Here is a 13,409-nt window from a genome sequence, read left to right on the forward strand (position 1 = left end):
ATAAAGAAAACACTTCACGAACCCTCATTTGGACGTTACTGGTTTCCTGTGCTGCTGTAACGTGTTAATCGCTCTCCCTGAGGATCAGTCGAGTGTTATGCTCTTTGTTTGTTTAATAGGGACAATACAGACACACATGACATGATAGAAGAACGTGTGTGACATCTAAAGCTAATTTGCAGCCTTTGTACAGGATCAAATGAGCTGTATAATTAAAACAATTAATTTTGTGTTTATCAGAATTCAGTTTAAAATCACCAAATTTGGAGATACATAGTTTTCACTTTACAGGAAGGAAACTGTAATCTGAAAAGTAACTTAAGCTGTCAAGTAAATGTAGTGGAGTAAAAAAAGTATTATGTTTACCTCAGAGACGTAGTGACGTACAAGTACAACATTGAATAAAATAGAAATACTCAAGTCAAGTACAAGTACCTCAGATTTTTACCTTTGCTTATATGGATGTGGTTACATTCCACTTCTGCATATAGAAATAGTTACTGCCATCTATTTATACTAACATTTATTGCAGTACAGTGTAATTCATTGTCAAATACATATATGGTATACATTATGGCAGATTGACTTCAATGACTTCCGATGAAAAATGACTGACATTCTTCTAAGTCCAGTCCGTCATGTTACATCATCATTGCTTATGCTACATTAGCCCTGTTATGCTGCCTCTGTGTTCTGTATGAAAGGTACAATTGCAGAATGTTGGGACAGAGTTGTCTCACCTTTAAGCCAGCATTATAACAGAGCTGAAACAACCGTCTGTATAAACGGGACAGCCAGCAAGACGGGATCATGGGTGGCATGTGACATTTTGATGACATGTTATGCATGAAACGCACCAAGATCTAAAAAGTAGCTATTAGAAGTTAGCAAGTAACTAAGAAGAACAGCGGCCACAATTGTCTGCAAATTAGAGAAAAAAAATAGATCCAGGAGCTCCTTACCCCCTGAGTAGAGGATGAGACCAGCCGCCATATAACAGAGACAGTAAATAATTGTTATTGGCATAAAAATTGCATTGGTATTGTTTATAAAGCACTGCCGACACATGTATTTCACATTAGAGGCAGCGCTGTTGTGTTGCGTCATGCCTGTACCCCTTTTTTGATTCTGCAATGCTGGCATGCTGTCTAAAATCACAAACCAGAGCAGCAGGATGCTGCTGTTGTTTGGTTCTGCTTAAAAATGCAAAGACAGCATAAAGAAGAGACTTCATAGCGGCTCCATGATACAATCTCTATGTAAAAGGGCTAATGATTTGAATGTCCATTCTGCTCTTAATGTATTTCTATGCTATAAACATTATCATCCTGAGGCACAGTACATTTGACAATCCAGAAAAGAGCCTTTCACACTTTCATCTTAAGCCATATAACAAGAAACGTCCAGAAACAACCAATGCTGACATGTATAGTTCATGTTATCAGGTGTCCTTTTCTTTACTGATGGAGTCGATGTGTTTGTCATCGTTGCAGAGGCTTGTCAGATCCTGACCTGACAGAGGCAGCAGCTGAACACCTCCATACTGGCTGCTGATGCCCCCCCAGCCTGGGTTGGATGGGCGCTGCTGCGAGCTGAGCATATGCTGGTGAGCTTCAAGCTGTTTCCTTCTTTCTCTCCTCTTGTTACAGAGCAGGTAGATGATCTCTATGATGTTGAGGAGCACAGAAACGCCTGAAACTGCGAGCATGAAGATGATGAAAATGGTTTTCTCTGTGGGACGAGAGATGTTACACAGGGCCCCGGCGTGACGGGCACAGGGTGGAGACATTTGACAGTGGAAGAAGGGCACCATGAACACAGAGCCAAATATGTAGAATTGGCCCACACTGAATGCCACCTCCAGGACAATCTTAAAGACCAGCTGGGTTATGTATGTGCCAAAGAGGATACCTGTTATCTTCACCTTCCCTCTGTCATCTGTATACTTGGGTTTCTTTTGCACAGTTCCATTAGTGCAGTCCCGCAGCTGCTCCATCATCCTCTTCTCTTTGTGGATGATGTGGACAGCATGGCCCAGGTAGACAAGGGTGGGTGTGGACACAAAAGTGATCTGCAGGACCCAGTAATGAACGTAGGAAATTGGGAACATCCAATTGTAGCAGGCGTGATGACATCCTGGTTCCAGGGTGTCACAGTAGAACTCGGACACTTCGTCTCCCCAGACTTTGTCCGCAGCAGCACCCAGGACGAAGATCCTGAACAGGAAGAGGACGCTCATCCAGATCTTCCCAACTACAGTGGAGTGAGACTGGACTTTGTCCAGCAGTGCGGACATGTAAGACCAGTCACCCATGGCTGAAGGCTAATGTCTGAAGGAGAGGAGAAACACACAGACATGAAACTTACTGAAAAATAAACGAGACCAGTACAAAGCTCTATCTTTTATTCATCAAAGTGTCTGCAATGCCCATGAAGATAATACCTTTTTAAATTGAGAGATAATGAAATAATAGGTGTCTGCAAAAATATGGAGGACCCCAACTACAGACAAAATATATCCATACTGCCAACAAAATTAATGCCAAGTGCAGGAATATATCCTGCTGAGATGTTAGTATGTAGCTACAATCTTCTAAACACAACTTGACATGTTCCAGCAGGAATAATATATCCAAAATCTGTGAGGAATTAACAATGTTATTAACCAAGATTACATGTTTTCCTGACGTTAGCATGTAGCGTCATACACCAGTGTAGGCTATGCAATGTAAACGCCTGCAGTAGCATGTCTGGAGCAGATGACCCTATAAAGAAATCCTTCACAAGCTGACATCAGCTTGTAGCCAGAGTAGAAAAAAACATTGGAAACAGTATTCAGAACGGTCTGAAGTCTGAGGTTTTTGCTCACAGGGAGTACTTTTACATTGGCTATGTTTACCTCAGTATTTGAAGCTGTGGTTTAATATAAAAATCTGACATTGTAACCTTATTTATATGACAAAAAAAGGGTAAAGCACAAAAGGTCCCTTTTTAATAAAGTATAAGGAAATAAGATGAATGTGTTTTATTCTTAAGTTTATGTGTCTACTTTTATCTTTGCTCAAGTCCAACATTTTACTCTTAGCAGTTTGATCAGTACAGGCCCAGATGTCTAAAGGCTATGGCTATACAAATAATCCACAGACATGACACGTGCTTGTCATGGAGGCCAGTTATTCAAAGTTTGCAACTAAAATATGCTTAGGTGGTTAAAGAAACACTGATTACCTCAAGTGTTTTAATGCAAGGTTACAGAAACATAACACAACACTCACCTGTCAGGCTTCAGATATTAGAAATTAGTTTCCATGAGTCCATCAGAGAAGAGTCAGAGCGCTGGCAACCGAAGACATGATCGACTGACCAGGATGAGACTTAAATAGTGTCGAGGCCCTATGGGTTTGGTCCGACTGACTCAGGCACGTACGTTTCAGATGTCAGCTCACAGCTTCTCGTTTCTCTCCGTCAAACTCGTGATATTTTTGATGAGTCTGATGAAAAGGGTTTCATAATGCTTAGTTCCTGTAAAGAAAGCCTTGATGACCCTTTGCACCACATTTTTCCACCATTAACTGACACTGTAAGTCATATTCCACCCTACCTCCCACTTTGATGGACAGATATGTCACAAACCTTAGACTGTATGCGTGTATTCATTTCATACACGTACACTGTTTATGTGAAATGTTAACGTGAAGAAATCGGTATGAGTGTAAAAAGGGAGAGTATGCAATTGCAACATGTTGTTGAGTGTTACTATGGGTTGTAGTTAAAGCACATAACACTGTTATGGTGAGTAGCAGCAGACTGATGCTTATGAGTAGAGGGACCTCTGAGGGCAAAGAGCAGCTCTCTTCAGTAAGTATTATTGTTAAAAGCTTAACATAAAAAATAGCAGTTTTTTTGTTTTAACTTAGAATTATGAAGTCAACGTTGAATACACTCTATAATGGCTATAGAACAATTACATCATCAGTGTTCAGACTGGTTCCCTGTAACATCGCTTTTACTATGAAATTCTGTCTGCCACTGGGTATGATCTCCCGGGAAAATAAAGGCTTGATTTATGGCACAAAGGAAGTGTGTCAACCATTGAGCAACTAAAGCAGGAACAGAATAGTGTTTTTGTTTATCCTAGTAGCTATTGGTAGTTATCCCGAGTTACCAAAGAGTATCAATGTAAGTCCTGCAGTTACTGTCCTCAGTAGTGGAAATGGCTGAGCAACCAAAATAACTGTGGAAACTGTGGTAGTTGCTAGGCTTTACGTAAAATGGAAAGCAATCCAGTTGTCATTGGGACAGAGACAATAATACCGCTTGGAAACACTTGGTGTTAGCCACATTTCATTAACAGTCATGGCCAGATTAATTTGCAGTGGGGCCCCGGGGCCAATATAATCTACTCAGCCACAACTGAGCCCTCGTTCGTCCCACCCTCTGTGCAGTGTGTGCAGTTTCTCTGTGCTGGAATGCTACCTGACCCCAGGTTTGCTTTGATATTTCTTTTCCTGAAGATTGTCCTTCACAGGGCCACAAGATCAGGTCATAAAGCAGGACCCACCTTATGGCCCTTGTATTGTAGGTTGGCGTTTTGTTCAGCACGTAGCTCAATAGTACGTGACATTTTCAGAGGAGTGAGAATTATTCATTTGTATGAGAAAAGCTGATTTGGTGTCAGTTATGGACAGTTATGGGTAGATCAGGTGACATTTCTCGACATCAGTCCGTTTCAACACTAAGGGGGTGACAGAGTCATGCTGTTAGGGAGTGTGGGCGGGTGAGTGAGAATCTGATGATTCTGCAATGTCAGTCTGGATTAGGCCTTTAAGAAGGAAGTAGAAGTCCCAGTAGAAGACTAGAAGAGCTGACTGAACGAGGCAGTGGTCATTACCGAGGTAGGAACAGTTATTACTGTGTAAAGACTTAATATTGTACAAATCAGATTTGAATTAGTTAAAATGTGAAAGCCATGATGGAGATTTGATTATATTTCACAGCTGTCAGTATTGGAAGTTTGATTAATGAACAGTCTTGGATAGCAACATGTTGCTGAACCTTGTTATAAAATGTTATAACCTGATACATCTGAGAAACATGTTAATAACCAGAGCTTAGTGTCCTGAAGTTGTCAAAATGTGAATTTAAAAAAATTATATCTTAGATATCTAATCTATCTGGCAACTACTGTCCACTAATACAAGCATTGGTGTCAGTCAGTCTTTCAAAATTCATAATCCATATAGATAAAAAAAAAATAAAGTGACATAATGCATTAAGAGAAATATATTTGTAAACATATGCACATGCTAAATAACATATAAAATCAATCTGTCTTATAATCATTCTATCCTTTCTATAATACTGGTGTTGACTGTTTGTTTTTTTGATTTATTAGGTAGGCTGAATCAATGAATGAATTTAAATAACAAAAATTTTTATTTTTCATCTATATTCATCTGTGCATTTTTCTTCCATCTACTATATTCACAGATTAGTGCAAACTCAAAGTGGAATTATAGCTATTATATTAAACATTTTAAGACTCCAACGGTCCTTCTGTTCATAATTCCAGGAAGAAGGGGGAGCTTTTTTACCTAGTTCCTGGGTCTTCAATAGGGAGTCCATAAACTGTAGACTTAATGCAGGGGGGCCACCAAATTATTGTTTAAAATTTAATATCAGTTTTACATGGAGTTTTTTTTTCTTTTTCTTTTTTTTTTTTAAATATGTCTGAAAATACACATGAATCTACCATATTATTACCAAAGATAAATTTGCCTATTTGTAAACAAAACCCATTTAATTTACAGTACACATCACTGATGATAGGCTAACTGTTACCCATGAGTCCTTGAGCAATCTTGTTAGCTAGCTAACACTAAACCACTGTGTGGCACCTGTCCATAACAGCGAGGCAAACTAGTTAACTAACATTTACGTACTATTTAAACATATCGGCCAGTTAGCTGTATTATAATCACAGACCGTACAAAATAATGGAGGTAGCCATCATGACGTCACGATGATGCCCACTTTACTGACATGAAATCTGCTCTGTCTTTGATCATTTTAAAACTTAAAAATAGACAGCATTTTGTATACTATAATGCAACAAATTGTCCATCGCTTCCCATACTCTGGGATGTTCCACAAGGCTCAATTCCTGGGCCTTTGTTATTTCTGATATATTTACCTACCTTTTAAATGCCTCAGACAAGTGATCTAGAATCCTATTTGCAGAAGATACAGGTGTCTTCTATTCACATAAAGACCTTGACACCATCATTAAGGTGTTTAAGAAATAAGTTAATAAGTTGTCTATTTGGTTTTAGTCCAGCAAACTACATGTAACATCAAAAAAGCAACATTCACTCTTTCTGGTCTTAAATCAGGGATTTTTAAAATCCCAATCAATAACATCCCCATAACTAATTAGTGTTCTACATGATTCCTTGGATTTCTGCTTGATAAACACTTATCTTGGGAACGTATCAGAGCTATAACCACGAAAATAGCCAAAAGTAGTGGTATACTGGGGAAGACGCACCATATGATCATAAGGTAGCCCCTATGTTTTATTATTTAATGCTTATTCCATATATTAACTATTGTGTGATATAGCTTAGGCTAGTCTGTACACTGTCTCCAGAAACAAGCCCTGAGAATAATAATTGTGTACACTAAAAACATTCTCCTCAGCCTCTATTTCATCAAATAGGTTTCCTCAGTATACCATTCCCAGACTGGTTTATTTGTTTATAATTCTTAAAAAAAAATCTTCCACCTTCTTTTCATGAACTTATATGCATAACATTATACATGGTGATTTCCATACTTCCCAATCTCAGTTTAGTATACTTTACAGTGGGTCCAAAATATGGAATTCTTTACCTTATTATTAGTATTTTTTTTAATTCGTCTTGACTACATTTTAAAAGACACCTGAAATCACTCCTTTAAACCAACCGATATATTCCATGTGGACTATCTCCAAGCTAGGCTCAATATTTCCCTTTGTCATACAAGTCTAAAGCCCTATTATGATTACGGCTTGTTTTCTTTTCTCCCTTTACTTGTGTTTATTTTTTCCTTTATCTTTTGACTTATTAACGCTCTAAGCTATATCAAATGCTCATATTCTTGAGTGTGTGTCTTGTGACTGTCTCAATCATTACTGTGTAACAGATGGGTGTTTTAGGAATGCATTGTTGTCAAGTACTATGCTAAACTATGTGTTTGTTTCATTCTTTTATGCATAAAATATTGATGGAAAGATACAAATAGTGCATTTTACATAGCTGTAATTATTTCCTGTAATATGCTGTCCTGAAAACACCACTTTTCATTCTTTTGGGCAATTCTACTTCAAATTCCTTTGCAAATGATGTTTGTATCTTTAGTATTTATTGTAAATAAACAGTAAACAAATTAAATGTAACTATGCATTCATGATAGCTTTCTCTGTCCTCTCTGTCGTAGGCTGTCATCATGGGAGACTGGTCCTTCCTGTCTGCATTGTTGGACAAGGTGCAGTTACACTCCACTATTGTGGGGAAAGTCTGGATGAGCGTTCTTTTCCTCTTCAGGATCTTCATCCTAGCTGCTGGCGTGGATACAATATGGGGAGATGAACAAGCAAACATGGACTGTAACACCAAAAGCCCTGGCTGCAAGAATGCCTGCTACGATCGATCCTTCCCCATGTCTCACACACGCTTCTGGGTCATCCAGATCCTCATCGTTTCCACTCCGACACTCATGTACCTGGGCCACGTCCTGCTGGTGATTCGCAGAGAGAACAAACTGAGGAGACGCCACGAGCAGAAACTCTGTAAAAACGGAATGGTTAAAGCTCCAAAGTATTCAGACGATCGTGGCAAAGTCCAGCTCAAGGGCGTCCTGCTGGCCAGCTACATGATCCAGCTGCTCTCCAAGATCCTGCTTGAAGTGGGATTCATCGTAGGCCAGTACTACCTCTATGGCTTCATATTCATGCCCAGTAAGATTACATTTTCTGACTACCCCTGTCGAGCCCCAGTGGACTGCTTCATAAGTCGCCCCACAGAGAAAACCATCTTTATTGTCTTTATGTTGGCAATGTCCGTCTTCTCTGTGGTCCTCAACATCATGGAGATGTTCCACCTGATGATCTCAAAAATTATCAGCAGGAAAAGGAAGAACAGCAGTTCAGAGATATACTCTCTTGACAAACCAAACCACAATTCAGCTGAGGGAGTTACATATTGTTGAAGGACTGTGAACACACAGACATACCTGTCAGTCTGCCAGGGACCTTGCCTCTCACTTTGCTTCAAGGTTGTTTGACATAAATATTGAGTTAAGTCACATCCAGTTTTGTATTACATGTATTTAGTGTACCAACAGTTATACATTGTATATTTTACTTTTTACTTCAAGCTTTGCATGAATCCGGTCTGTGGCAAGTAGCAGAGGAGATTATATTCAACCTTGTTGATTAAAATTGCACACATGTGGTCAATGTGAACATGACATTATCTGATCCAAGAGTACTGAATGTGGAGTTGTGCTTGAGTGAGACCTCTGAGTTTTCAGTTAAAGCTGGGGAGTCTGATGTGTTTGTATTTTCTATCTTGAATGTGATTTTGATCAATATCTATCTGTTAAGTTCATGGCTATGACCAACCTTAGGATAGAATTTCTAGTAAGGATGACCACATTCTTTGGTCATCTTGACGCAGCTGGCTACCAGTGTCATTTGATGTTGATTTTTGGTTAACTTAGATTGTGACGTCAGGTGACCAAAATTCAATGTCATGACAACGTCTAATGCATACATCAATTCAGCGTAGAATATTAACAACAGATGACATTGACATTTTGTTGGTTTTAAGAGTTGTTGTTAAGTAACCAAAATCCAATGTCTTCCAAATGTTTCATGCAAACAGCACCTTGACATACGAGAACAACACTTACTCACAAGGTATGGAAACCAAGACCCAAGGTTTGCAAAACATCATAATGTTAACAACCACACAACATGAAATTCTAATGTCATTAGATATTTAAAATATCGCCAACCAAATTGTCACTCCGCTCAAAATTTCATAGTGTGTCTCTGAAGCTCTGGTTCAGGATCACTTTGACTCTGGTAATTTTAAAACTTCATCCATATATACATGTTGAGCCTGGACATTTTAGGAAGCTTAGTTGGCTAACAGTTGAGAAGAAGCTCAACCTTAGGATGTTGATTTCTTACATAAAAAAAAGAAAACAGTGTTAAACTGGACATACACTGTATGATTTGAGACCATTTCTGACCCCGTTTTTGAGTGGAACCACTCATTTTAGAGTCAGACCAAATTTCAGCTTTTTCAGGAGTGGTTTGCTATGCTGTATACAGGGAGAAGGGAGGACTGATCATGTGATCCTGATTAAGTGTCGTCCAGATTATCTATCACACTATCGCAATCGATATGAATGAGAGAAAAGTTGGCAGGAAATAATCACTGATGTTCTGCTACCTAGTAATATTTTCTGTTCTGTTCAAATTAAGTTTTACCTGCCTTGGAGCTTTCAAATTAATCTTTATTTACAATTTTCAATAGACAGAACGGTCTGCAGGGGGCCGACAGGCCGTTGTATTTTCTGCTTTACTTGTACGGTGTAAGCACTCAGGTCCTGGCTTGACGATCAAATCGTAGAGTGTGAAAACATGAATGGTGAACTTTGGCTTTACAACACAGACAATTTACTCATACAGTGGGAGTTAAACATTTATAAAATCAAACAGTGTATTCTCAGCTTTAGTGTATTTTGGGGATTTTCACTGAACAAAGACACATAGCTATTCTACAAGAAGTAGTACAACACATTTTATGTCATTCCATTTTAAGAGTTTCATTGGTGAAATCACATTTCTTTAGTCTACTGATGTACAGTAGTCCCAATTAAACGCCTTGTCCCTTTTACTAGCCAGGTGTGGCCACACAGTTTGACAAATGCCTGTTTCAATTAGACGCCTGGTCTGGTCGCCAAGCAGTTCATTTTTAAGAAGTTCTTGCTGTTTAGATTGTGCATTCAAATATAAATCTTTAAACATGGCCAATATGGAGATGCTTCACATAGATTCTCCACAATTCAATTGTTCAGTTCATTTTACTGAAAGCATAAGCAGCAAAGAATAATTCATTGAGATTTACTGGCCTGGTAAATGAGGGAAGAAGTAGTGTACAGTACAGAGGCTGGGCATCTGATTTAATACTAGGGATGAATCAAAGCCAAAATACATTATCCCACACTTTATACTGCTGTTTACCTCAGACATCAATCACAGTTATGATATCTATATTGACTGTAAATCACTTAATTATGAACAGAAGGTTTGTGGCTCGGGAGTGTCCAACAGGAGTCACATGGAGACGGTCACAGGCCATATGAGCCTTGTAAGTTAAAGAGAATAACTTACACACCAAAATCTGCAGTACAGTAAGATCAAATTTCACTCACAATATAACTTCCAGTGGGTACAGTGATGCTGGGTCGTGAATGCTGTCCTGCTGTCTTGTAGTGGAGACTGGATTAAATCGGGGAGGTGACTGTTAAAAAATACACAGTACTGTTCTGTAAATAATAAAATTATCAAAAGCAATTGCAATATGTATCTAATATACATAAAGTATTGGTCACAGTGTAAATTCACCAACATGAGTATTTAGTTATAACACTCAGAAAGATCTGACCTGGAATCAGTCATGTAGCCTGGACCTGGACCTGGACCTGGACTTTACTTGACCTGCCTGTTTTTCATTTATAAAATAAAAACTTAATGGTAATGTCTGTTAACATTTAAATATCTGTCTACCCTAGACAGTTGTTTGCCTCATTATTTGCTCTACCTCGAGCTCTTTGTCTTAGGAAGTATGATAACTTCAGTTCATTAATTTTCATATATATTTCCACACAGAGCACTGACTCTCTGGCACCGCTCAAATATTTATAGACAAAAAACCAAGATGGCATTTAGGCAGATTTTAGGGTGTTGCCCGAATATCAACTTGTCATGGCTGAAATTACTTCATATCTCAGAGGTCACACTGACCTGCTGTTTTATTACAACTTCCTGGGTAACATTGTCAACTCTACATTTGTCTGTCTCTCTCACAGCCCTGAAGTTACAGTGAAGTCATGTTGTACACATTTCACCTAGACCCTTGATGCTACAACCCAAAAGAGGCATGAGTCTCATAAAGGAGGCTGTAGCCTATATTCCAATCTGTTTTTACATGATATTTTTCTTTAGGCTGACATGGAAGTTAGCTTCACCCTGGTCCCATCATCCAAAAGCCTATGAGATTATTCCACTGTATTTTGGATTATTGCAGAAAGAAATCTCTGTGGCAAACAAACATTTATGATACTTTCACATTTTGTTCATCAAGATAATCTTCACAAATAAACACAACTTTCATGATTTTTGAAGCCTAAATGCAATCGCTAGAGGTAAAAAGCTAACGTTGGGCTATACATAAACTACACCACAGGTGCATGACCTAATGTCGCCACCACAACAGGGCTGTAAAGCTGGTTTTGGCATAAGGATGTAGGATGTAGTCTCATTACCTTTCCTAAGACACCTAGAAGCTTTAAAATTCACAAGTAGGGTATTTACTGCTGTATTTTAGGTTGTTAAAGAAAACATTAAAATCTCTTAGGCCTGTATTAACCACAGACCTTATTTCAGTCATCAAAAACCCACTGACTTCAAGACGAGGGAGCCGTGAGTGCTAAAATACTTACTAATTTCTGGGTTTTAGGACTTATTCCTGGAGCATTATTACACAACCTTAAACACACTTAAAGGTCTAGTGTGTAGAAGTTAGTGGCATGTAGTGAAGTTGAAGAACTGAAATTTCTCAGATGTGCCAAGGGTGTAGGAGGGCTACGGTGGCTGATGCAACAACGGGAATGGCCCAATCTAGAGCCAGTGTTTGGTATGTCTGCTCTGGGCTACTGTAGAGCAGCATTCTGGGCTCTGTAGACGAGGACCCACTCTCTACGTAGATAAAAAGGGCTCATTCTAAGGTAACGAAACGCAACTATTCCTAGTTTCAGGTGATTGTACACTAATGAAACATAGTTATGAATATTATGTTCCATTTCTTCCAATATATCCCCCTAAATCCTACACACTGGACCTGTAATACTTGTCAAAATATCAACATATTAAATACACCATTCAGTTTGAATCAACTGTACAAACAACAGCACCTTCAATTTTGTACTCTCTTTTCCTCTGTTCATTAATTCTAGTTACAGGATCTATTTCTGCTAAATCATTTAAGAGGAAAATACTAATTAACAGAGGTAGATAGATCTCTATTATTTACTATATGGACATCTTATTTTGTTGAAATAATGAATTAATTTTTTATGGACATACATTGTAATAATGAAAGTGTGTGAATACGTCATTAAAGAGAATTAATGCTGAAGTGACTTTTGTCAGCATTGTTAAGACTGAAACCTGCTCATTCCTGCTTTCAACTTCTATTTTGGGTCATTACTTCCTTCTGTTGGCCATAAAATGATTTAACCCTGAATTTTTTCATTTAAAGTAACTCACAGGCCACACACGGCCCACAGTGAGTACTTTGGAAACCCATATATAGTAACTTTTCAGTACAGTGATGACATTGTGGGTTTTTATTTCCATGTTGCTGTGGAAACAGGTTTCCAGACAACCCATGCTGTTAGTGTGAATTACTAAAAACATGCTGACACAGCACCTACCACAGACTTTCTGACGCATCCAATCATACTGAAGCCGTATTTCCCCAATAAATGAACTTGCAACAGATGAGGAACAGTTCAGTTTTTAGCCGTTTGTACTGCGGGACTACTTTTTATACAGTAATACACCTGTATTCATACCATTGTACATTATATACAATAACATTTTTATACAGCTTTAAAGATACGTTGAAGAAAAATATTGTGATCCTTGATCATGGGCGTTCATTCTTGATCTTTGGAATCTGTATGAGTGACACTGAAATCTCAACTCAAGGGTTCACCTACTGGCTTCTTCTGAGTTTTCAACCCCAACTCGTGGTTTTCATCAGTGGAGTAGAAACGACCAAAGGTTGGCCAACACTAAAAGATTTTTTAGTCTTAACCAATGCTGAATATGTGAGAGACCTAAGGGCATAGGTTTCATTTCAACATTAGGGGGTACACGTATGAAACAGGAGGTTTTTGACGTCCATCAACGGAAAATTTCAAGCATCAAACACCAATTTGTGCCATTTCTGCATCAGTTTAGGGTGGAAATCACTTTTGTCAAAATAAAAGCTCTCTGCTACTTTTATTGGAAGGGACAACTGCACACTTTGTAAATATTGAGTGGGACATGTCCCCTGCAACCACCC

The 13,409-nt window shown here is 38.6% G+C and overlaps 2 protein-coding genes across 2 annotated transcripts; one reads left to right on the forward strand and one right to left on the reverse strand.

The window, feature by feature from the left end:
* Positions 1–504: 504 nt before the first annotated feature.
* Positions 505–3,427, reverse strand: LOC126398872 (gap junction Cx32.2 protein-like). The gene is made up of 2 exons (XM_050058518.1): positions 3,276–3,427; positions 505–2,330 (listed from the first exon to the last, which is right to left on the reverse strand). The coding sequence occupies exon 2, from the start codon at positions 2,312–2,314 to the stop codon at positions 1,442–1,444; it is 873 nt and encodes a 290-aa protein (XP_049914475.1). The 5' UTR covers positions 2,315–2,330; positions 3,276–3,427; the 3' UTR covers positions 505–1,441.
* A 1,342-nt stretch (positions 3,428–4,769) lies between these two features.
* Positions 4,770–10,814, forward strand: LOC126398877 (gap junction Cx32.2 protein-like). The gene is made up of 2 exons (XM_050058522.1): positions 4,770–4,895; positions 7,480–10,814. Exon 2 carries the CDS (start codon positions 7,489–7,491, stop codon positions 8,248–8,250), a length of 762 nt encoding a protein of 253 aa, XP_049914479.1. The 5' UTR covers positions 4,770–4,895; positions 7,480–7,488; the 3' UTR covers positions 8,251–10,814.
* Positions 10,815–13,409: the final 2,595 nt, after the last annotated feature.

Source organism: Epinephelus moara, chromosome 12 (assembly GCF_006386435.1).
Source record: "Epinephelus moara isolate mb chromosome 12, YSFRI_EMoa_1.0, whole genome shotgun sequence".
Taxonomy (NCBI): Eukaryota; Metazoa; Chordata; class Actinopteri; order Perciformes; family Serranidae; genus Epinephelus; species Epinephelus moara.

Coding starts and splice junctions, on each gene's coding strand:
- LOC126398877 (XM_050058522.1), top strand. CDS start 7,489: ATGGGAGACTGGTCCTTCCTGTCTGCATTGTTGGACAAGGTGCAGTTA.
- LOC126398872 (XM_050058518.1), bottom strand. CDS start 2,314: ATGGGTGACTGGTCTTACATGTCCGCACTGCTGGACAAAGTCCAGTCT.